This window comes from Strix aluco, chromosome 2, assembly GCF_031877795.1.
Source record: "Strix aluco isolate bStrAlu1 chromosome 2, bStrAlu1.hap1, whole genome shotgun sequence".
In the NCBI taxonomy this organism is placed as follows: domain Eukaryota; kingdom Metazoa; phylum Chordata; class Aves; order Strigiformes; family Strigidae; genus Strix; species Strix aluco.
Genome location: NC_133932.1, coordinates 6,657,417 through 6,681,556, shown reverse-complemented (window position 1 = coordinate 6,681,556; position 24,140 = coordinate 6,657,417). Strand labels below are relative to the sequence as shown.

At 42.7% G+C, this 24,140-nt stretch overlaps 1 protein-coding gene across 1 annotated transcript in view; it reads left to right on the top strand.

Annotated features, from left to right (window-relative positions):
* Positions 1–23,728, top strand: part of SPAG17 (sperm associated antigen 17) — a 119,191-nt gene extending 95,463 nt beyond the window's left edge. The window contains exons 37-48 of the mRNA XM_074809456.1: positions 538–583; positions 2,175–2,277; positions 2,727–2,780; positions 6,466–6,568; positions 7,189–7,285; positions 8,511–8,609; positions 11,102–11,253; positions 11,725–11,894; positions 15,791–15,851; positions 18,384–18,528; positions 19,710–19,847; positions 23,152–23,728. Of these exons, the coding sequence (XP_074665557.1) occupies positions 538–583; positions 2,175–2,277; positions 2,727–2,780; positions 6,466–6,568; positions 7,189–7,285; positions 8,511–8,609; positions 11,102–11,253; positions 11,725–11,894; positions 15,791–15,851; positions 18,384–18,528; positions 19,710–19,846 (1,167 nt within the window). The 3' untranslated portion in view covers position 19,847; positions 23,152–23,728. The remainder of the gene's footprint in view (positions 1–537; positions 584–2,174; positions 2,278–2,726; positions 2,781–6,465; positions 6,569–7,188; positions 7,286–8,510; positions 8,610–11,101; positions 11,254–11,724; positions 11,895–15,790; positions 15,852–18,383; positions 18,529–19,709; positions 19,848–23,151) is intronic.
* Positions 23,729–24,140: the final 412 nt, after the last annotated feature.

Genomic DNA, 24,140 nt, shown 5'->3' with positions numbered 1-24,140 from the left:
CCCCAGCTCTGTTACAACCTAGACTGCCTGGTCACAGGAACTCTGGTTTCCAGGTAACTGCTTCAGGGACAGCATGAGAATCAAGGAAACAGCTTAGTTTAGAGTCTCTTACCCCTCAGACACTTTACTGTAAACCAACCACAAGAGAGCTCCTACAAATTCCTGAATATGTTTCCCATTTGACTTCTTGTTGTGACCATGAGATTTAGATCTGGTTCAAATCTTTTGTGGAAGGATTTGAGTTTGATTATGAATTGGCTTAGCTGATTTAGTAAGCAGCAACCATATAAAATACAAAGCCATCTGTGAAGTAGGTCATCAAAGAAGGAAACGAATATCTGTTTAGACCAGCGAAATCATACTTCATTTCCTTTTTTCCCAGCTCATGTTTTCCAACACACTGAAATACCTCCATTCTTGTAGTTACAGTCTCAGGTAACAAGATAACACTTGTATGGATAGAACCCCTTTGAACGGGATGCTGTTTGTGTGAGGTCTGTTTCTCACGTGATCACAGTTATTCCTTCTTCATTGCAGTCCTTCCCTAACTGGGAGAAGTCAACTGAAAATCTCAGTGACAGAGGTAATAAAAATTGAGTATCTATCTTTTAAAATTGTAAAATATCATAGTAAGTTTTAAAGTACTGCAGTATTATTTTTAAAGAGGGAACATAAAGGTGAATTCATCTATATGCTACCTACGAGCTTCTGTGTGATTTTCACAGGTGATTAGACATTGTTAGTATCAATGGTTCAGTACCTCTAAAAAAACAATTCCTGTGTTTAGGCATGTGTATTTGGGATTTTGACTCACATTTCCACATGCATTGCGTTTTCTTAGGTATAAGAACTATGACAAGTATCAACTTTCATACAAGTTTTTCAAAGCAACTAGATAAACCCTGGTTATTTATTACTCTTGAAAATCTGATCTCAAACAATCATGTGTTTTGCTTACGTTAACCTTGCCTAAGGGAAAAGATGGAACGATGTATTAGCTTTCCCTCATAAATTTATGTTAAAGTTTTTCTAAGATACTCATTAACATTTATTGATGTTTTCAATATGTACAAATAAAAATTAAGATGTTTGTTTCTTTTAAAAATCCATAAGCCTTTTCCATAATAAAAATTCCATAGTATTCAATCCCATAGTAATGGTAGCCTTTAAATTTAATGTTATTTTTCTGCCCTTCCTGCCTTGTCGAGAGTATTTCTGCTTGTTAAAAAAAGCATATTGTGCAAAGTAAATAGAAACTGCTGCAACAAATGCTTGCTACACAGTTTCCTGATTTAAATAGAGGTGCAATTTTAACATAACATTATTAATGAAGAAGAAAGTGGGAAAGAAAAGCTTTTTGCAAGAGGTAAAAAATAGAAAAAGCAAAAAAATAAAAGTATATTTTATGGTGAAAAAGCTGACCAAAAAACCAAAATTTTAAAGCTTGCAGTTACATAATTCTTGAAACACTAGGAGATATTGTCATAGTCAAATATCTCTCAAATACTCAAATCTCTTAAGTTTTGCCGAAGAAATTTGTTTTCTTTGGACTCACAGTTTAGGTTCAAGGCATGAACAACACATTTTATAAAAGACATGAGAGAACAAGAAAACATTTCATTAAAGCCCCAGAGCTGGTCACAATCTTAAATATGGAAAGATTGGCTTTTCTCTATTATACATATTGAAGTAGTAGTTCCTTCCATGAGAATGTTGATTATGGCTGCTTCACAGCCACAATTAAGCACAACTTAAGTAAGCTGAAAGTAATAAAGGTCCCTGAAAGCCCATATTATTTTCTTCAGCTGGAGATAGAGACCTGGACCTGTAGTCAGAAAGTGGCTGAGTGTCAGCAACCTTTCCTCTTCACAGGTATTTGATTTGTATCTTGAAAGAACAAAAAGATATTTCAGGAAATACAGGTCGTGGTTTGAACTTAATCTGCTTCTTGGGCTTTCTACATTGAACTGAATTAATTTCATATCTGTTAACATTCTGAACTTGATTTTGGAATGAAGTTCTTCTGCCTCTTCCATCACAGTAATAAAGAATGATAGGTTTTCATCAAGTGACAAAAAGATGCATTAAAAATACATCCTTTTATGGTTTTTATTGATAACACTCAGCAGTGCTTAGCAGAACACACACATTCAGTAATACTCTTTACCTTGCAGCTCACATAACTGAGCTATATGAACAGGCAGTGGCTTCTCATCACCAGTGTCACACAGAGAAGACAATCACTATGCAAAGAGAGGACCAACAGCAGAGGTTCAGGTAGGACAGACTAGTGAGAACTGATGCAAATGTAAATAACACAAGATGGAACCAAGCACACAGGCAAGGCAATGTGCTCTACTGACTGTCATTAAGGACCGGGACCTAGATCTCTGATACATATCACAATTTTTACCAGCTTTTCCTATGATTATTTTGTCCCTCTGTGCCTCTCTTTCCTTATCTGAAAGATACTTTAAAGTTTGTTGGAAAAGGATTTTGAGGGTTTCTTTGATTGAATAATATAATAAAAATGCAGATACGAGCAAACAATTTTGTGCAAACCATACAAGTCCAAGTCAGGAGTCACCTGAGTTGTTAACATAACATACTCTCATAAAAAGCATTTTCTTTCCAGGGTTATCTTGTAAATAAATATTTTTGTATTTATAGAACATAATGCTAGTTTTCTCATTTTCACTACTTTTTTTTCTTTTGTGATCATTCAGGCCAGAAGGAGTAACACCAGTGTCCAAGTGGCAGAGCAGACTAGAAGAGCACAGGTAATAGTATCAGTAGGACAGAAAATTATTTTTTTTATGAGCCAAATTAAGTCTGCTTTTGGAAAGACTGTTACTGATTTCACCAGGTCTTGGGTAATGGTCCAGTGGTTTGCTAGCAAATAATGGGGTGTTCTCTGCAACCGAAATGCTGAAGGGATGGTTTGAGTGCTATTTTTTTCAAAACCTAGCAGCGCTACTGTTAACATGCTATTCAAAACAAGGCTGAAGCCTGGAGCCCTGTATTCTGTTTTCTGGTTCTGCCACCAGTGTGGAAAATAATTTATATTTTCAAATGCTGATGCTTTAGTTTAAGTTTCAGGTATTCCACAAATCCCAGCTGATTTTTCAAATAGAACCCCAGACACATATCTATCACATCTATCAGCTTCAAAGCTTCTCAAGGCAAAACTGTCCCAGCTCTCTCAGCCTCTCCTCATATGAAATATCCTCCAAGCCCTAAATCTTGTGGCCCTTCCGTGTATCAGGGAGCTCAGAAACAGACACAGTACTCCACATGTGGTTTCACCAGTGCTGAGCAGAAGGGAAAAATTCACCTCCCTGGACCTCCTGACAGCACTCCTCCCCCTCACGCAGCCCAGGATTCTGCTGGTGGTCTTTGCCACAAGGACACACTGTTGATTCATGTTCAATGTGGTGTCCAGCAGGACTCCTAGGTCCTTCTCCACAGAGCTGCTTTACACTGGTGGGCAGGGTGGCTTAAGTCTCCCATGAGGACCAGGTATTATGAACCTCATTGCCCTCTACAACTACCTGAAAGGAGGTTGCAGAGAGCTGGGGATGAGTCTCTTGAACCAAGGAACCAGCGCCAGGACAAGAGGGAATGGCCTCAAGCTGCGCCAGGGCAGGGTCAGACTGGCTCTTAGGAAGTATTTCTTTCCAGAAGGGGTTGTTGGGCGTTGGAATGGGCTGCCCAGGGCAGGGGGGGAGTCCCCATCCCTGGAGGGGTTGAAGAGTCAGGTTGACCCAGCGCTGGGGGATCTGGTGGAGTTGGGAACGGTCAGTGTGAGGTTAATGGTTGGACTGGAGGAGCTTCAAGGTCTTTTCCAACCAAGATGATTCTGTGTTTCTATGAACATGAGACTTCTTCTGGTTGTCTGAAGAAAGCCACATCTACCTCTTCTTCCTGATCAGCTGGTCTATATAGCCAATGTCATCCATGTTGGTCTGCCCACTAATCCTAACCTCTCAGCTGGCTCATCACCCATCCCCAGGCAGAGCTCCATGCTTCCCAGCTGCTCTCTTAAATACAGGCCAAGTTCCCCTCCTTACCTTCTTGGCCTGCCCTTCCTAAAGAGTTTGTACCCATCCGCACAGCACTCCATTCGTGTGAGCTATCCTTCCACTTCTCTGGGATAGCAGGGAGGTCATCACCCCGTAAGTGCACACAGACTTCTAATTCTTCCTGTTTGTTACCTGTGCTGCACAAAGCAGCGTACAGGCATTTCAGAGAGGAACCCAGCCCTGCTGATTGCCCAAAAAGGGTCTGAAAGCTTTCCCCACAGTGCCATCCCATACACATTTCCTTATTTACATGCATATGCTTGGTGTGACCCCACTTCAGCCCTGTTTTGTTGATCGTGATGTCCCTTCTGTTCACATCACCCCAGGCCCTTTGCTTGCCTACCACATCACTGCCTCCTCACTTGATTGTTGAGGCTTCTCTCCCTCCCCACCTCATTGTGGAGCACACTATAAAGTGCAGGATACACTCATGGTTTACAACTTGGAAATGCAGCTGCATTTCCGAGGACATTTTAGGAGGTAAAACATGTGGACAGTAGGTAAACTCATTATCTTTAAGAAGAACTTTAAGATAAGGGTCATCTTAAAAATCAATGCCACACTAAAGCAAGGCCTGTGTTGGCACATTTGAACGTTCTACATTGGGAATTACCTGTATCTCAATTTCCTGTTTGTAAAGTATTTCTCATGGGAATTCTGAGGCAGGTGCTATAATCCTCAGATCAGAAATGCTTTTCCAGGAGGAAATGTGTGTGCATGTGTGTATGTATATAAATGTAAAAATCTGCGTAACACTGAAAGTTGTATTTAAGGATGACCCTCAATTTTAATTCTTAATCCCCTTGATTTCACTGGCTCCAAATTTGTAAAAAACTGCCCTTTATCTCCTGCTGATGAATGGTGAAGCTGTTTGATGAGTTCAGGAAAAAAATCTATATAGATGCTTGAAACAGTATATATTGCTAAAAATGTACATTTCATGAATTTTCATGAGAATTTCTGCTCAGATATAAATCAAAAGTCGCTGGATTTCAGTCTGCAGATATGGTAATTCACAAAAGCATTTGAAAAAAAAAACCAGGAGTGATCTCAAAGCCTCTATTAACTGAGAGAAAAATACTATTTTTGCAAAGGAAATTTACAGACTCTTATTCTGTGGAGAGACATAATCATATTGCTGCATTATATAATTCTTTAGTACCACACAAAAACTTCTAATTTAAGCACTGTGCATTAAAACCTTTATCATTTTCAGTTCTAGAGGAAAGGGCTTTGTGAACCTGATAAAATGTCAAATTCCGCAGTGTAATCCAGGCAGGACTGTTTAAGTTTGAAGAATTAAAAATATGCATTTAATTTATGTTGAAATAGAAAACCTGAAACATGAACTAGGATTAATATAGAGAAAGTTATCAGTAACATACCTTCATTCACAATGGAATTAAAATAATTATAGTGACTGCCATTTAGGTCATTTGCTATTTCTTACATTAAACAGAATAACTTGAAATGGTGATGAACTAATATTATGATCAGAAACTTGCTTTTTCTGTCTTATTTTGTGAAAGGTTAAATAAAAATTGAAAAATAAGTTCTTTTCCATACTACTTCTTAGTTACTTGCATGAGATTAAAAAAACTTGTATAATTTCAGATTTATATTTTAATATAGCATTTTACACTGGTTTGCATACTATTTAAAGAATTTCTTTAAATATATATATCTGAGTAGCCAGCACCCAAGAGTATCATGTGTAATTCTGGCTCTAAAGCCAGTGTCAAAACTCTCAGTATGATTAAAAGTGATAATTTCAGAGCTGATCTTAGACCTGCAAGTCAGTGAAACTATAGTAGTGCAAAACTGGACTAAATCAAGCTGAAAACATCACTGGTCTTTACTCTGGTGAATCTGACCTTCAGAAGTTTGAACAGCTTTTTCTGTATCCACTGAGCCATCAAGTTTTTCTGCGATAAAATAAGGAAATGAGATTAGTTTTGTATTACAGATTTTATCAGTGCATCTGAAATACCAGTTTCCAGATTTAAATGTTTGGTGGAAGGTTGGAAAGACGCTATTGGCAGTCTCAGACATGTTCCACAAGATTTAGAGAACTGGAGGAGCTCTTCATAGCAGCCAGCCCACTGTCCATATGCATTTTGGTCAGCCCCTCCATAAATCATATCCTCCATATCTGAGGAGGACACTGTCTCTGTGTGCCAGACCAGCCTGTTCTTGATCTATCCCTGAGAAAATTGCCAGTTACAAGAATATCGCCTGATGTGATTAACCAGGGAAAAAATGCCCCTTGCCTTTATCAATTCCATTCCTCAGGGTTTTAAACTTAATACTGAAAACCAGAGTGAACTCAGTTATAATGCTTTTTTTCTTTGTTTCCTTACCAATGATGTTAAAACTTACTTAGGAAAAAACTTGATGAAGAAAAGAAGTCTTTAATGGCAATGAGAAACAAAATAATCCCTCCATATTTTGAATCAGAATTCAGCAAGGAGTTTTTCCTAAAAAAGGTAATGTAGCTGAAAACTGTATGAGTTTGTGTTAGGCCAGGTAGTTTCTGCCATACTCCCACGAAGACAGTTGTGGGTTTACATGTCAGCCTCAATTTATCTCAAGAAACCATTACAGAGTGTAGTCTGGCAGAATTAATACTGGGAATTATACGCCCTTGTCAAAGGAAACGTATCTTGGAGATGGTATATGTATATGGAGTACAAACTGTGGATTCCTTACATAAACTCTGGGGAGACTCTGATTCAGAGCAGGAGCTGAACCTCAGGTCTTTTCACCTACTCCTCAAAAACCTCTCTCTGCTAACTAGAAAGGGAATTAGTAAGACTAACCCTCCTGAGTTAAAGGTGGCCTTGGGATCTTTCCTGTTGTAATCTCACCTGACAAATGATGTAAGTGCATGAAGCATACTCAAAAATGTACTTTGGAATCTGAGGTATACTTATGTATAACTTTTTTATAATTACCACTTTGGTTCTGCTTATTGCATTTGCAATAAGCTCCTTTGCACCTTTTTTTTTTTTTCTTTTTTTTCCCCAGGAGGGTGGGGGCTGTCTGCTGGGTTTTTTTCTAAATGTTTAGTTGGGAGACCTAAGCCCTCTTTCTTACTTTTCTGTAGTTTCCTGATGTGGAAGCACTGTCTATGGAACTTCCTCCAGTTCAGAAAAAAGAAAGTGGGAATTTCCCTCTAGAGATGAGCAAAAAACCCAGTAGAGGTAATCTACTGTCTGGCAACATTTTAGTGTCTTCTTCATTGTTTTATCCAGTTGTCTCATTTCATATTGCAGTTAAATTTAAGATTACGCTCTCTGACCCCACGTATTCCCAATCATTTTGACACAGGAACTACTTGGCTATATCTATTCTGATACATGACACGTACCCAACAGCCCTCCCTGACATTGAGATCCACCAGTATGGAGTAGGCTGTGTAAATTCAGTTTCCCAAAACAAGGTTACCTTTTCCCTGGCCAAAACACCCAAGAATGTTTTTGGGGAAACTGCTAAGTTGCACAGTCAATATCGTACCAGTGCTCTTAACAAGTTAACAGTATAGATTAGCATGTTCCAGTATCTGGGAATGTTCCTATTTAATCCATTAATATAAATGTGGCCTATGAAACTTCTTTATTTATTGTGTTAAAGGAGCCTTTGCAGACATCACTGAATGTGAAAGCACCGTAAGCTTTGGGTGCAAAGGTGAAGAATTGTGCTATGAATGAGGGGTGGATGGATGCAAAATGCTCAAGAAAAACTTAAATGGAATAAACAGTAGTTACGGGTGGATGAGCAAGAACCAACAACGCAAAGTTTAGAAAAAGAATTCTGAAATGCAGTGGTAAGAGAGGCTGCTTGGGGACTGCAGGAAAAGCAATGTGGAAGAGGAAACATGCAGGCTAAGGGTAGTTTGAAGGATATAGAAGGAGTGTAGTGACTGGATGACAGGAAGCAGTGAAAGAGTGAACCACCATCTTAGGTTTGAGCTTTACAGCACTGAGAGGAATCCTTCAGTTCTGTTTGAAAAGCAGCCTTGAGAAGTTACTGAAATCACATAATGAAATTAAAAGTTATACCCAGCAAAGGATCAGATCAGGAAAGAAGTCCTCTGTGGGGCTTTATCAGACCCCACTAATTCCCATATTTCCTCATTTTGCAATCACCAGAAGACCTGTGTTGGATTGTCCATTAGCCCTGTATGGCTTATTGCCAGAGAGCAAGAAGTGACTGTTCACAGGAGACACATTTTTGATTTCTGTTGCCCAGTGGAGCAAAAATGCAGCATGCAGAATTTACCTAGCCTCTCATGGCTACGTAGACAGCTTCCAGAGATTGTCTAAATGAAAGTGCCAAAGACTTTGTGAATTTTTTTTTCATGTGTTTATGAAAATGATGATGATCATGAAAAACACCTGTCACAGTATTCTGTTATTTTCCCTTTAGCATCTGAATGTCTCAATACCATGAGTGATTCCTCACCCTCACCTGGCCTTCTGCTGCAGGCTCCTTCCAAACAAAATGAAGGTTCCAGTAGCACAACAGGTAAAGCTACCGTCCAGAATGTTGTTTGGAGCAGGTTAATAACTATCTTCTTATAACTTTTGGCAAAATATTTACAATAGAAATTTAAATCCACTTATCTCTGTTCAGCATTCTGAATACATCTGAATGCAAGACTGGAAGAAAGGGAGAGAGGTATAAAACTAATGGGAGAGATTCTTCACCCTAGGAGACTGCTGTAACAACATGGGGATGATGGGGATGGCAGAACTGCAGACAAAGCCAAGAAGTAATTTCTCTACAAAAAAAATTTGCACAAGCCAAATTTTCCTGCTCATTAAGGCCTGTGACAGAAGACTCTAGAACAGAGTTTGCTGTGGTTACATGGTCTTTGCCTTTTAAACATCCCTGTTCAGTTTTGTTTTCCTTGCTACATCTACTGTTTTCACTTCATTTATGCATCTGCATGTGGTGACAGCCTTCTATGATCACCACTGAAGAGCCACCAGTCTGCTTTATTAGCCCCAACCTTTGGTTCTCCTATAATGCCACATCAGCTGAGCTTTGGCAGTGTGTACTTGCAAAATCTATCCTTGCATCCCATAGTTAGAACTTCCCTTCTCCCCTCCTTTCTTTCCCACACATACCAGTACCCTTTCTTAGTAATGGGACTCTGCAAGAGCTGTTGCCTTCAAAATTCCTAAATTTCTGCTGTTATTTATGCATATATATAGAAATAGCGTGGCCAGCAGGGACAGGGAACTGATCTTGCCCCTGTACTCAGCACCGGTGAGGCCGCACCTCAACTACTGTGTTCAGTTTTGGGCCCCTCACTACAAAAAGGACATTGAATGACTCGAGCGTGTCCAGAGAAAGGCAACGAAGCTGGTGCAGGGTCTGGAGCACAGGTCTGATGGGGAGCGGCTGAGGGAACTGGGGGGGTTTAGTCTGGAGAAGAGGAGGCTGAGGGGAGACCTCATGGCCCTCTACAACTGCCTGAAAGGAGGGTGCAGAGAGGGGGGATGAGTCTCTTGAACCAAGGAACAAGTGATAGGACAAGAGGGAATGGCCTCAAGTTGCGCCAGGGAAGGTTTAGACTAGATGTCAGGAAGTATTTCTTTACAGAACGGGTAGTTAGGCGTCGGAATGGGCTGCCCAGGGCAGGGGGGGAGTCCCCATCCCTGGAGGGGTTGAAGAGTCGGGTCGACATAGCGCTGAGGGATCTGGTGGAGTTGGGAACTGTCAGTGCTAGGTTAACAGTTGGACTAGATGATCTTCAAGGTTCTTTCCAACCTAGATGATTCTGTGATTCTGCATAATCTATAGACCTCAGGGCAGATGTACTAACCTGTACTTCCAGAGCCACAGGGTGGGTACAAAAGGAACAGCAGCTTGGGGGGGATGGGGGGAGGGTGTATGTGGAGAGATGCATGAACTTCTAATGTCAGAGCATAAATGTTGCTTCCCTTTAGGCAAAAGAAGAAATGCTAGTGTTTTTTCCATCATGTCCATGCTTAGCTTTTTTTCATAGGATCTGGGCATTTGCTGTGTAGATGGGAAGCCCCTCTCTGCCACCTGCAGTTCTGTTGTTTGGAAATAAGAGGGGAATCTAGAGAAGATGCTATTCTCAAATAACATTTCTGCCTCCTCACAATGACTAACTGACCAGACTTAGCTTTCCAGCTAGACAGTGCCTGCAGTCCAAACTGAGAAAAAACAATTCTCTTCCATACCAAATGCTGATCTAGAGGTTGACCTGTGGTGAGAAGACAGACACCATAATTGTCTTGTGTTTTCCCCTCAGAGGTTATCAGACTTCACAAGTCTTAGGCCATCAAGCAAAAGAAGTTGTATTTAGATCTGAGTTGGTCTGGCCATCCCTGCGCTCAGTATATCTCCATTATGCAGTAGAACACAGTTCACAGATGAAAAGATAGCTAAGATCATCTTAACCCCAGAGTCAGAAGCATACAGGTCATCCATACAAATGAATTGTTGCATTCAAGACAATAAATTGTGCTCAGAGACAGGGCTTCCTAGTTGGTTGTGCTGGCAGAGCTGTACTGCTTTGGGGCCTGGGCTGGAATTCGTTGTTAAATGGACATGTAAATTTGAGCTGGCCAGCCTGGGGGTTTCTGCACAACTGGTGGTTGTGCTCTGCAGGCATGCCTTTGGAACAGTAATGTCCTCGAGTTTGATTTTAGTGCTTGGGATTTTGTACCCCCTCTTCTGTTTTTAATCACTTTCACAGGTATTTATATCTTCATTGCGAGTTTCCACTGAGATGCTTCCAACTAATTAGTTCTAATAATTGTACAACTTTACTTATTAGTTAAATTTTAATTACTTGCTACTATTAGGGGGTTTCTTAATGCCTTTCTTGACCTCTTAAATAAAAATGAGACCAATTCTTCTGTCCTTGTGCTAATCAAATGCTTTCACAGAAAATAAAAATCTTATCTGATCAAGAACTTCAGGATTAGGCTGAATATGATGCTTAGTTTTTCATGCTTTTGGAAATCTTTCCTTTCCAGACCTAGGCAAGGCTGCAAGATCACAAGAGACACCCTTTAAACATAAAGTTCAGAGTCTGCTGGTGAATGCTGCAGGACAGCCAAGAAAAGAGAAAGTGAAATTACCATCATCCCTTCAAGGGAGAAAACCAAACTCCATACCAAATAAAAAGGTAAACCAACATCTTTGTTGTTAATATTAATATCCTCTCAATCATCTCTTTTGCATAAAATCTTCACTCTGGAGTAATACTAGAAAGTATTTTGAATCTGTTTACTGAAACATAGTGGTTGCAATTTATTTGTAAGTTTAATGGCAATTCTAAAAGTACCTTTCCTCTCAGCTGCTAGGACAAACTCATATGCCAAAACCATAGTTCTGCACCAAGCACCCACATAAAAGCTCTGATTTCCAAAAAGAGCTGAGCTTCCCCCACTCCCCCTGTGATATCTCAATGGCTTAAAAAGTCTGAAAACTCAAACCAGTATAAATTTGCAGAGAACATTCAAAGTGCCTCTTCAGTTTTTATTCAGATTCTTCAGGAAGAGTGGACAGAGGTCAAATGTAGGTTAAGTTACTCTGAACTTAACTTGATGGCCACCAACTTTCACTATCATCTAATATTTTAATTCTGTTTGCAAAGATAGAAGATCCTGCCGCAGGAAAGGTCAACACATCTTCTCTTGCAACAGCAAGACAGCATCTTAGTGGCTTCCATCTCATTCCACCCAGAGTGACACTTGGAGTGCTAAAGGAAGGCTGCACCTATGCAGCCACCGTGATCCTGAAGAATGTTGGTGTGAACTTCTCAAGGTTAGTTTGAATTTTCAGTACCTTGGTTTTTAACTGTCCAAACATGCATTGCTTGTTCGTCGTCAACCTTCTGATCTGCTTAACTTTGATAACAAATGGTATTTTTATATGTAGAATCATTTGATAATGACTTGGATAGAGGAGAGGAGATAATGTTAGAAATACTTCAACATTATTTGCATATTACTGTTACTAGGAAAATAGAAAGCAGTAAGAAATAGCAGGTCCTGTATGCATAGTCCTGGCCCATCACAGATGATTCACTGTTTTTTATTGAAGTTCTTCGGTTCAAGGAACAAAGTCTTTCATGGTAACCAGCACTACATTTGGCTTTGGGAAATGCGGATGTATTCAGGCAGACACACGTCTTCAGTGCACTGAGAAACAGCTCCAGTGATGACACTGGGAACAAGAAGAGGCCAAGGATGAAATAAAGCACTTATTTGTGCACACATTGCCCTTACTGTTACCCCTGTCAGTGCGTGGGACAAAATAGCACTGCACTGCCTTCCAATGGATAAGTAAGTCCATTTCTAGGTCTGCAGTCCAGCAGATTGTCTTGTGCCCTACATGACAAATCACAGGAAATTATCATATTTACTCAGCTGTGGTTTAAAGAATATATAAATACATTAAGAAAATGCTTCTGATTGCTCTTCTCTACTTAGAATTCCCCTGTTGAGTGACTGCACATACGTTCATTCAGTCACTCCTGCACCAGCACAGTTCCAGTGGTTTTACTTTAAGCGTTATTCAGGCGGGTGTGCTTATGACCCCTGTCCTCCCAGGTGCCATAAATGTGACAGAAAAGAGGGAAAAACATATTCCTCCCACTCAGTTTGCTCAACTGCACTTGCCTTAGCAGTGCTATATGTACCTTGCTTTTTAGCTTAGAGGAGAGCCTACAACAACAATCTCTTTAAGTCCTTACAGCTTCTGGGCTTCCACCTAAGGTTTGTCACTTCAAAACAGCTTCATTTGAATGGTTATAATCCCTCCAGCTGGTTTCAAGAATTGCAGTACTCGGTGGGAAGCTTTCATTTCAGATGGCTCAAAAGCCCCAGGAGCCAAAAAACAAAGCTTTTTAAATTCCTGTGTTCTAAGATAGCTATTTCCAAGAAAGTTTTCCAATGTCAGCCTCTCACTCCAGCTGCAGGAGGTGATTCTCAATCACCTCCTGCAGCTGGAGAGGTTGTTAGTTTATTTACCAGTTAACTGAAAGCTGCTATTTAGGCCAATCTCATCCATTTGTCCTAATGGACAATTACATACAGTTCTTTCAGAAACTTAAGAATAAGCCAGGCTTGGACCACTCCTGCTATATGGGTCTTTTTTCTGCTAGACCCACAGGTCCCAGGACAGGGAGGCTAACTGAAAGCATTGAAATAAACGTCCTACTATCATGTTGGTCTAGGTCATCCATTCAAAAGCTGGTTCTTCTTCTTAGCACTGGTGATAAACAGTCTTTGTTTCTTCCTGCAACATTAGCACTGGTTTAAGAAAAACAGTAAGGAGGGCATGAAACATTCTTGGGCTTGAGCGTGCAAGTCTCATGGCCCTGATGTGCTGCAGCTTCTGGATCCTGTTTCTTTGGAGCACTCTTCACATGAGCAAGCACCTGCCAAACTTCCTTTTTCCGGATGCAGGTGACCTACAGTTTGATGTCCTCTTTAAAAAGAGAGTGGAGAGAGGTGTCACAGTGACACTACCTCAGCAGTCACAGCATCCCTTTACTATGGTACCTGTCTGGTCCCCCGCGGTGGGTTACGAGGGGGGTGAATCTTTTGAATTCCCCAGAGCCTGTGTGCGGGTGGACGAGCCGGTCACTGCTCGGCAGAGCTGCGGGGTGGACCGAGTCACCACGATGACTCAGAGGAAAAATTGTGCTGGTGACTTCATTAACTGACCACTTTACTAAGTGAATGGAGACAATTTGGCAACAATCAACTGATAACCGTCCCAAGAATGAATAAAGGCGCTTTGGCAATGAGACCCCTCAATGATCAACCGATCGCAATTCAACTCCTACAAAACTTATACACATAAATATGTGTGTGAGAGAGAGAGAGAACAGAAAGAGGAAAGAGGAGGGGATATGAAAATCACCACCCTTGGACCCCATGTTGCCACAGAAGAGCCAGCGTGGTCCGCAGGTGGCAGGTCAACAAAGACATAGGTGGGGTATTGCCTTTATATAGTCTGTTTTATGCCTACGCAACAGGCTGTTTCAGAAAATTCTTGTTTTCTCTGGGTGGTACTTGCACAGTGAGGCAAGTTCTGTCTCTGGGCAACACCAGGAGGGAGAGGGAGAGAAATGACCCACTTCCCCATCTCTGCAGAGCTCGGTCCGCTTCCCCCCCACAGGGCGACCCACTCGAGTTGTTTGAGACATCCTCTTTACCAACAGTTTCTTGCTTATGAACAGTCTGTGACAGTACCACAGTGCTGGAGTGAAATAAACATTTATTGTTCCTCCTCCTTGGGTAGCTAATTATCATCAAAAGAGGAGCTCACAGGAGACTTACCCTGCTGGGATCATCATGATCTCTTGTGAGTACTCAGCCAACTAGACACCTTAGCAATCTGTTCAAGACCAGCTGAGAGACTACTGTACAGCTTCTTCTATCAGGATGGATAGCAGATTACTCTTTTTTTTTTTTTTAATCAGACTAGTTAGATACAGCCTCAAAGAGACATTTTTTACTTCAATGCACATTTAAGCATCATGGCACATGCCATGATAAATCAGCAGATCACATACCAACATCCTAGAGCTCAAGATGTGCACATTACATTTTTTTTTTTTTATTTTTCATGCCAGGGCACCGTATGTAGACAGTCAAGAAAAATACCACCATGATTCTGATAAATCCAACTTATCTTTTAAGCCTTTTGAGAAAAAAACTAAGTGTCTGGCTGCTGAATGACAGCAGAACATGCTGAGGGCAGGGGTAGGGCCAAGGGTGGGGAATTCTGAGCCCTGTCTGCCTCGTGCTGAAGCCAAAACTTTTCCATGACAGGGTCAGTAGTTAACTATGCACCTTCCAAACTATCCATGCCATAGCCTGATCTTGTTGGACATCCTGACAAAAATCAAGCCCCGTTTCTCATAACAGCCAGCACTCCAGAGAAAGCACAGGAATTCTGAGAGCCTGTTTGTAAGTCTGCCAGAGCTTTCTGTATCCTAGGAATGCCTCTTCTCCTGACTTTCCTTTAACAGCTTCTGGTGCAAGTGCATGCAGGTAACTGTTCTTCAGGTGGAAATGAAAACCACAGGATAAAGTCCAGAGCCTTGCAGAAGTAGAGGTCGTATCTGCTCTAAGATCTCTAAAGATCATTAACAGGAGAAGTTGTGTGCACAAAAGGACTGCACAGATGTAAAACAGTGAGAAATGAAGAAGTGAAACTACTGCCTTAGTGGGTACTGTGAAATTAAAGACAGTTTACACAAAATTTATACCAGTATCGTGCCTTCTGCAATAGAATCATATCAAAGCACATGAAATAAAGATTGTTAAGGACTTCTGGGTGTGCAACACACAGGTGTTTGCCAAGATGATGTGGTTTGTCCTTCAGCTCCCTTTGTGTCTGCAGGCTTAGAATGCTGATGTTTCGTGGTCTGTTGTAAGGACCAGGCAGTGTAACAAGCTCCCCGGAGACTTTCTTTGGCCCATTAGTCTGCTCCTTTGGGGTTTTTTGTTAGAAACCTGAGCCTTGGCGAGAAGCCCAGGAATACCGCCGTAGCCCAAGCTGTACGTTGTGACGGGAAGGATGAGCTAACAAATTCTGTTGTCATTTGCACAAGCAGAGGAAGAGCAGACAGCCTGCTTCCCAGCAGTGCCTTCTGCCTGCCTGAGACATTTTCTGGCAAACTGATTCTCTTCTCTTTCTGACAGGTTTCGGGTGAAGCAACCACCTCCACACACAGGACTGAGAGTGATGTACACACCAGGACCTGTACGTTACACAGATCTTTTGGTTTTTGCTAGACTTAGCTGGCCCTCAGGCCATTGAGAACGGTCAGTGTGAGGTTAATGGTTGGACTAGATGATCTTCAAGGTCTTTTCCAACCTAGCTGATTCTGTCATCTAGGGGTTTTCTCACACCAGCTGCCTGGAAATAGAGCTGGCAGGGTACATGATTTGTTTAAAATTATTTGAAGTGATGCTGCCTTTCACTGTCCCTCTGCTGCCTTCAACCAAGCACCCCATGCACTCTGAGTCTCAGAGCCTGCACCAGAATGCAAAGGGATAAGCACATTTAAGTTCAGTGGAAAAGAGCAGGTCAAGCACTGAGGTTAAAGAGAGCTTTTTTTGAAGCAAACAGGATACTCTACCACTACCTCTGAGTTTTCCCATCCTTCAGGGTATTTGTTATATCTGCTCTGTCTTAGGCCTAGACTTTTATCTCCTGTCTTGATACCTTCAAGAGTTGAGCCTAGTAAACTCTTCCATCAACCATTTCTTCTGCTTGCAACTATTCTCCACCTTACGTCTTTTATCTAGCAAAGCACCATAGCATGAGAAATTGCCCCAGTAAGTAGGAAGCTTCCACAGTTACTGCTTTTATTCAGTCTCTCTCTTCACCTCTGCGTTGTATGTGAATAAATATTGTGCTGGCCAGTATCCCCACAGCATCCAGGTAATACCAGGCAATATCCTTGCCACTGTTTTTACATGCATGGAATCAAGAAGCACTGGCTTGTGCAAGGAGGCAGAGTCAGAATGCAAGTTAAACCTCCTAGTCCAGAGCCCTACCCACAACTCAGTACTTAAAAATCACAGAATCATAGAATAGTTTGGGTTGGAAGTGACCTTTAAAGGTCATCTAGTCCAACCCCCCTGCAACAAGCAGGGACATCTTCAACCAGATCAGGTTGCTCAGAGCCCCATCTGACCTGACCTGGAATGTTTCCAGGGATGGAAACATCTACCATCTCTCTGGGCAACCTGGTCCAGTGTTTCACCACCCTCACATTAAAGAATTTCTTATATCTAGCCTAAATCTACTCTCTTTTAGTTTAAAACCATTACTCCTTGTCCTATCACAACTGGCCCTGCTAAAAAGTTTGTTCCATCTTTCTTATAAGCCCCCTTTAAGTATTGAAAGGCTGCAATAAGGTCTCCCTGGAGCCTTCTCTTCTCCCAGCTGAACAGGCCCAACTCCCTCAGCCTTTCTCCACAGGAGAGGTGTTCCATCCCTCTGATCGTTTTTGTGGCCTCCTCTGGACCCACTCCAACAGGTCCATGTCTTTCCTGTGCTGAGGATCCCAGAGCTGGATGCAGTACTCCAGGTTGAGTCTCACCAGAGTGGAGTAGAGGGGCAGAATCCCCTCCCTCGACCTGCTGGCCACACTTCTCTTGATGCAGCCCAGGATACGGTTGGCTTTCTGGGTTGCAAGGGCATGTTGTTGGCTCATGTCCAGCTTTTCATCCACCAGTACCCCCAAGTCCTTCTCCCCAGGGCTGCTCTCAATCCCTTCATCCCCCAGCCTGTATTGATACTGGAAGTTGCCCTGACCCACGTGCAGGACCTTGCACTTGGCCTTCTTGAACCTCACGAGGTTCACATGGGCCCACCTCCCCAGCTTGTCCAGGTCCTTCTGGATGGCACATCCCATCCCTCAGGCATGTCAACAGCACCACTCAGCTTGGTGTCATCAGCAGACATGCTGAGGGTGTGCTTGATCCCACTGTCTGTGTCACTGATGAAGATATCAAACAGCACTGGTCCCAGTACAGACCCCCGAGGGGTCGGGGCCACTTGTCACCAGTCTCCATCTGGATGTTGAGCCGTTGACCACTACCCTCTGGATGTGACCATCCAACCAATTTCTAATCCACCAAAGAGTCCACCCATCACATCCATCTCTCTCTAATTTAGAGAGGAGGATGTTGGGGAGACGGTGTCAAAGGCCTTACAGGAGTCCAGACAGATGGCTAAAATAACTTCCATTCTCTTTTCCTCTCCACAATTCCATCCTTTTTGTATCTCCCTTTACTCCCTACCTCTATGTTCTTTTTAGAGTAGAACAGAATAGACTGTTTCAGTTGGAAGGGACCTACAACAATCATCTAGTCCAACTGCCTGACCGCTTCAGGGCTGACCAAAGGTTAAATCATGTTATTAAGGGCATTGTCCAGCTGCCTCTTAAACACTGACAGGCTTGGGGCATCGACCACCTCTCTGATTGTCCCCCAGCTGTCCCAATTCCCCTTATTCCCTCTGGAACCTAAAAGGAAATTTAAGGGGAAAAAATGCAAACACTTAGGAGTTTTCTTTCAGACTGCAATGTGAAGAGACACTGTTTTGTACAGACCTTTCTAGTGAAACAAATACTGAGTAACTGGCCACACAATCACATGTGCTGGCCACTAAGCCTTTAATTTCATCAGACAAACAGAACAAGAACCAGCTCTGAGGACTAGTGGAGGGATACTATGTATGGAACATGCACCTTACCTGTGAGTAATCCCCCATCTCTCCTAGGTGGCAGCAGGCTTGCAGGTGGAACTGGAGATAGAGATTTTTGCCATGGTAATTGGAGGTGAAGATACCGGTAGCCTTGAAGAAGTTTCCCATGATATTGAAATATTAACAGAAACAGAGACTCTTCTCCTGCCTGTGAGAGCAAATATCCTTTGTTGTCTTACTTCCCACATGCACACACCTTCTAGCATCAACCCTGGGGACCGTTCACCTCCTCAGGAGCCTTAAGCATCGTTTCCAGTGCAGGCTGCTGAGGTAGCAAGTTTCACTGTCCTTTTCAGTGACACGCAGATGGGTGTTTTCAAAAGCACAGCAAATGATTCTGACATCAAAAGCAACTTACACCAGAGTAACAAGGGTTTGAAAAGTGGGGAAAGGAAGAATGGTAAGCTCAGAAAGATGTAGTTTTTAAAAAAGAAATGAAAATAATAGGAACTCTTCCCCACCACCCCCATTGGAAAGCCTTTATAACATTTTTGAACTTATAGTAGCATCTGACAGTACAGCCTTGTGAGCAACAAAATCATGTATCATCCTGGATACTAAAGAGACAATCCCTGCTCCAGCAGACACACAAGCACAGAAATGCATGAATGCTGTCAGAAACCAGCCCAGTGTGGGTTCAGTGGGATTTTCAGCTGTTTAATTGAGGTCAGAGGTAGAGTAAAAGAAAACAATGCAAGTCAAGAACCATTATTTCTCTCTCCCTTGTGCTCCAGAAACTATTTTTTTACATAAAATTACAGGCTCATTTTTTAAGGGCAAGTTCAGAAGAAAGGGTGAAGTTCTGTTTTGACTTTCAATCAGATTTACACTTAAAAGCCTGGGAGAAGAGGTCTTCTTTAAACCTGTAAATGAAATAGCAAGGCAAGAAACTCCACTCCTGGTAAGCACCGCCCTTACCAAAGAAGGGAGAACTTCAGGGTCCTCTGAGACTGACCAGAGGACTAGCTAACAGCAACTCCACTGAGGCTTTATTTTATATGCTCTGAAGTGACACCGAAACTCCCCAACTTTACTTCACAGTCATCCACAGAAGTCCTTCAGGCCCATTACTGCAGAGCTGAGCTAGACAGGACTGCTGACATAGCAGCAAAGGCAACTCCTGCTCTGTTCCCACTCACCCAGCCCTCAGACACACAGTTGCAGACCAGCCTCCAAAACATTGCCCTTCCCCAAGGGTCTTTTAATCTTTGAGCTGAGGGAAGCAGTCCAGATTCAAGCTGTTTCACAGCCTTATTTCCAGAATCCATTCCAGCCTTGACATGTACTATTTAAGTTACATAAACATACAGAAATGGTTAGATCCTTAACATGATATTCCACCTGTGTTAACCAGTGATGTTTATGAGTGCCGCCCACAAGGATACCCCCAGGGTGGGATGGCCACAACAGTCCGGGCAGTTCCTACAAGCCCCAAGCCACGGTTCCGGATTACGCTACCCCGAAAGCTTTCTAGTTAATGTAAGTACTGGATGCAGTAATACCAGCTGTAAATTAAAGTACAGTTGTTTGACCTCCTCTTGGTTTCTGATCCACATCATCAAACCTCATGCAAATGACAGCAAAGCTGTCATGCACACATCACACAGACGTGACATCTGACACTGTCCCGCACAACATCCTTGTCTCTAAACTAGACACGAGTTTGATGGATGGACCACTTAGTGGATAAGGAATTGGCTGGATGGTTTCACTCAAAGAGTTGTGGGCAGCAGCTCCATGTCCACGTGGAGAGCAGTGACAAGTGCCATTCCTCAGGGGTGGGTGCTGGGACTGGCGCTGTTTAACATCTTTGCTGGAGACAGGGACAGTGGGATCGAGGCACCCTCAGCAGTTTGCTGATGACACCAAGCTGTGTGGTGCGGTCACACGCTGGAGGGAAGGGATGTGCTATCCAGAAGGACCTGGACAGGCTGGAGAGGTGGGACTGTGCAAACCTCATGGAGTTCAACAAGGCCAAGTGCAAGGTCCTGAACATGGGTCAGGGCAGTCCCCAGCACAAATCCAGGCTGGGCGAGGAGTGGACTGAGAGCAGCCCTGCAGAGAAGGACTTGGGGTATTAGTGGATGGAAAACTGACCATGAGCCAGCAATGTGTGCTCATAGCCCAGAAAGTCAACCGTGTCCTGGGCTGCATCAAGAGAACTGTGGCCAGCAGGTCAAGGGAGGGGATTCTCCCCCTCTACTCCACTCTCATGAGATCCCACCTGCAGTGTGTGTCCAGTTCTGGGGCCCCCAACATCAGAAGGACAAGGACCTGCTCGAGCGGGTCCAGAGAAGGCCATGAAGATGATCAGCGGCTGGAGCACCTCCCCTGTGAGGACAGGCTGAGAGAGTTGGGGGTGTTCAGCTGGAGAAGAGAAGGCTCCAGGGAGATCTTATAGCAGTCTCCCAGTACTTAAAGGGGCTACAGGAAAGCTGGGGAGGGACTCTTTATTGGGGAGTGTAGGGATAGGATGAGGGGTAATGGTTTTAAACTGAAAGAGGGAAGATTTAGATTAGATATGAGGAAGAAATTTTTTAGTGTGGGGGTGGTGGGACACTGGCACAGGTTGCCCAGAGAGGCTGTGGCTGCCCCTCCCTGGAAGGGTTCAAGGCCAGGTTGGATGGGGCTTTGAGCAGCCTGGGCTAGTGGAAGGTGTCCCTGCCCATTGCAGGGGGGGTGGATCTAGATGGTCTTTAAGGTCCCTTCTAACCCAAACCATTCTATGATTCTATGATGACCTGACACAAGAAAAGGGAAGCACTGGATGGCGTTAACCAAAAGAACTCACTGCAAGAGATTTACAGAGGACTACCACGCCCAGCTCAGTGGGGGCACTCACAGCAGAGCCTCCCCAGCCCTGTCCCAAATCCTACACTTAACCATCTTCCACATTAAATAAGTCATAGATTATCACAGTTAAGCCTTCATAAATCAGCCTCTATTTAACACTCTTCACTTTCTAAAACCAAGTCTTACTGCTGACCCTTTGACACTGACAACAAGTCTAGTAAGGGATGGGAGTCTTACAGGTAGACAGGGCAACCTTAACATGGTAAGTTCACACACACACAACCCTCTGAACACGTTGTTTCATACAGCACATTTCTGTAGCCTTAGAGAATCAGACTGTACAGAGAATGGGTAAGTCTTCCCTGCCAACAAAAAAAGCCTATTGGGAATTTCTCCTCAAACCATCAGCCAACAATTTAACGTTAGGGTGGTGTTTCCTCTCACCCATATCAACTCAGGCGCCCTACAATACAATCGATGGTGACAGTTCACAAACAGGAACCCTGTGGATGTTTCTTCTCTCCTCAGCTCGAGAGTCCCCATGTGCCTCATGTGTAACACTGACATCATCTTTTTCTTTCAGCTTTAACATCTGTAAGTTGGCCATGTTATCTAACAAGTCAGTAAAGAAATCCCAGCTGTGTATCATTTCCTCTCCTCTGGAGGAAAAAAGTGACCACAACACTCAGTTCTTAAAAGAAACTTCAGAGAGACGTGCACCTCTGCTGCATCTGCTCTAGGACTGCCCAGAGTACATCAAACATAGCTTTTTTTTTTTTCCTGTTTAAGTATCTTCTTACATTTTCCAGTGTGGAATTTTACCCCCAGAGTAATATTCAATTATAGTCTAGAAGAACAGCAAATTTAATGCCTTCCAGGTTAGGGGCTTACAACCTGGAGCTCATCAGTGAAGGCAATTTAGACTAACTTCTCTCCCTTTTTGTTGAAATGGAAGAGAAGTACTCACCCAATCAGTTCACAATTCAGTGAGACACCCCCCTGTCCCAACAGGCCCAACTGAAATTCTGATCAGTGTCACCCCTCATCAAATCTCCAAGTGGAGAGAAATTAACTCCACAGTATTCTCCTCCCACATGGCTAATCCAGCTAATCATAGTTGCTGCCACCACAGCCAACACTCCCTTCTGCTCTGACAAAGTTTTTGTGAATTGATTGATAATTCCTACTGAAGCTACCCCATGCTACCCAAGCAATGGTATGAAATGCCTCTTTGAACATTCCTCCCCACAAAATCTCCTGGACTGGTTGGTGACACGTGAAACATGAGACACTGACACTCCTAGGTTAAGTCAAGTCCTGTATTTGGTTAAATAGTCTTGTTCAACCATCCAGAATAGAAATAGTTAAGTCCTTGCAGAGACACTGTGACAAACTTTTGAGTTCACATCACCTTTCCCAGCTGGTTATTACCAGAGCCAGAGATTCTCTCCACTCAGACCTAGAAACTTCCCTGCAATATTAGGCTTGATCACACATTTGCCACACCTCCTAGCAGAGACCAACAAGCAAAAATCACTGATGAAGCATCACCTAACCAAACTTAAGTCATATCTCATTTGTATTTCCTTAGTTATTTCTCATTTAAATGTAAAACATTTCACAAAGGTTCTCTCGGTATACTCAAAATTAAATCCTGCATAGGAAGCTGCCCGTGAAAGCCTTCAGTGTTCCTGCCCATCCTGAACTCATCATCACAATTTTTATGCCACTCAATTTGTGAAATAAAGGCAAACTCAATCTAGTTGAAGCCCGTGTGAGAACCCTTGCTCATGTTGTTCCTTTGTAACAGCAAGAGCAGAGGCCAGTTCTGCTGAAGCCAGGCCACAGCAGTCACAGTGCTCGCACAACACTTGCAAAGGATAGGGACGTAATCGCTGGGTTTCCTTCAACACCTATACAAAGGTAGAGGTGGAGTTTGGGGTTTTTTTTCTTTCCTTCCATGTTAATTTTCTCTCCTCTTTCACTACAGGTCAGAGCCCTAGAATAACCTGAAGATCAGCAATACTGAAATACCTGAATTTTAGTGCAACGTTATGGAAACATCCCAATGTAACTTTTTCATTTATTTAATCTGATTAACGTGAATAAATATTTTGTCTGTCCCCTATCAATGGGAGAAGTGGTCCAAATGTTGCACAGCCTTCTGATGTGGCTCTCTGAAATGCAAACAGAGGAAAGATTACTGTATTTCAACGCCAATGTCTGATACTCTGTACTTCAGAAGTGCCAAATGGTTCCCAACAGCTTTACTTTGTTTCTAAAGGGGTTTAGGCTTCTATAACCTGTGCTGAGGCACCTGAAATCTTTGCATGCAGCAGGTTTCACTGAAGTCAACTGTGACTCTTCAAGAAAGAGCTGCTGATCTGCTCTGGTCTTCTAATTCCTAAGTTACTATTTGCTTTCACAATCATAGGCTTAATTTTCTGTGTGTTCACCTACATTTAATTAGCTGCAGACACCAGATGGGGATTATGAGTACACAAAGTTACACTTGACAGAGAGGGATTGACAGGGATTCTGCTTATATCCTCTTCACTATCAGACTTGATCATCTTCAAATGCTCATCAGCACATCTCTTCACAGTGGAGGACTGAGCCACTTAGATACGGCCTTTTTTCCCCCCTTTGTTCCTACTTACACAGTAGTGACTACAAGAAAACATCTCAGTCTCTTTACGAGGCACCATATTTGTATATCCAAGTGCAGTTCTGCTTTCTTTTTATGAATTAATTTCCAACAGTGTGCTCTCCTGTGCTCCCCTGTGCTTCATCCTTTTTCCAGCATGTGATATCCTGAGATGGGGAATCTTCCTTGACACATGCAAATGACTTCTCTCAACACTTTACAGTGACTGAGAATCCCACGATTGGGTATTAAATAATAGCTTTCACCACTGCGAGCTCAGGTTTGTAAATCCAGGGAGTTTCACTAAGAAAGGGCAAGGTGAGGTGCCCAAG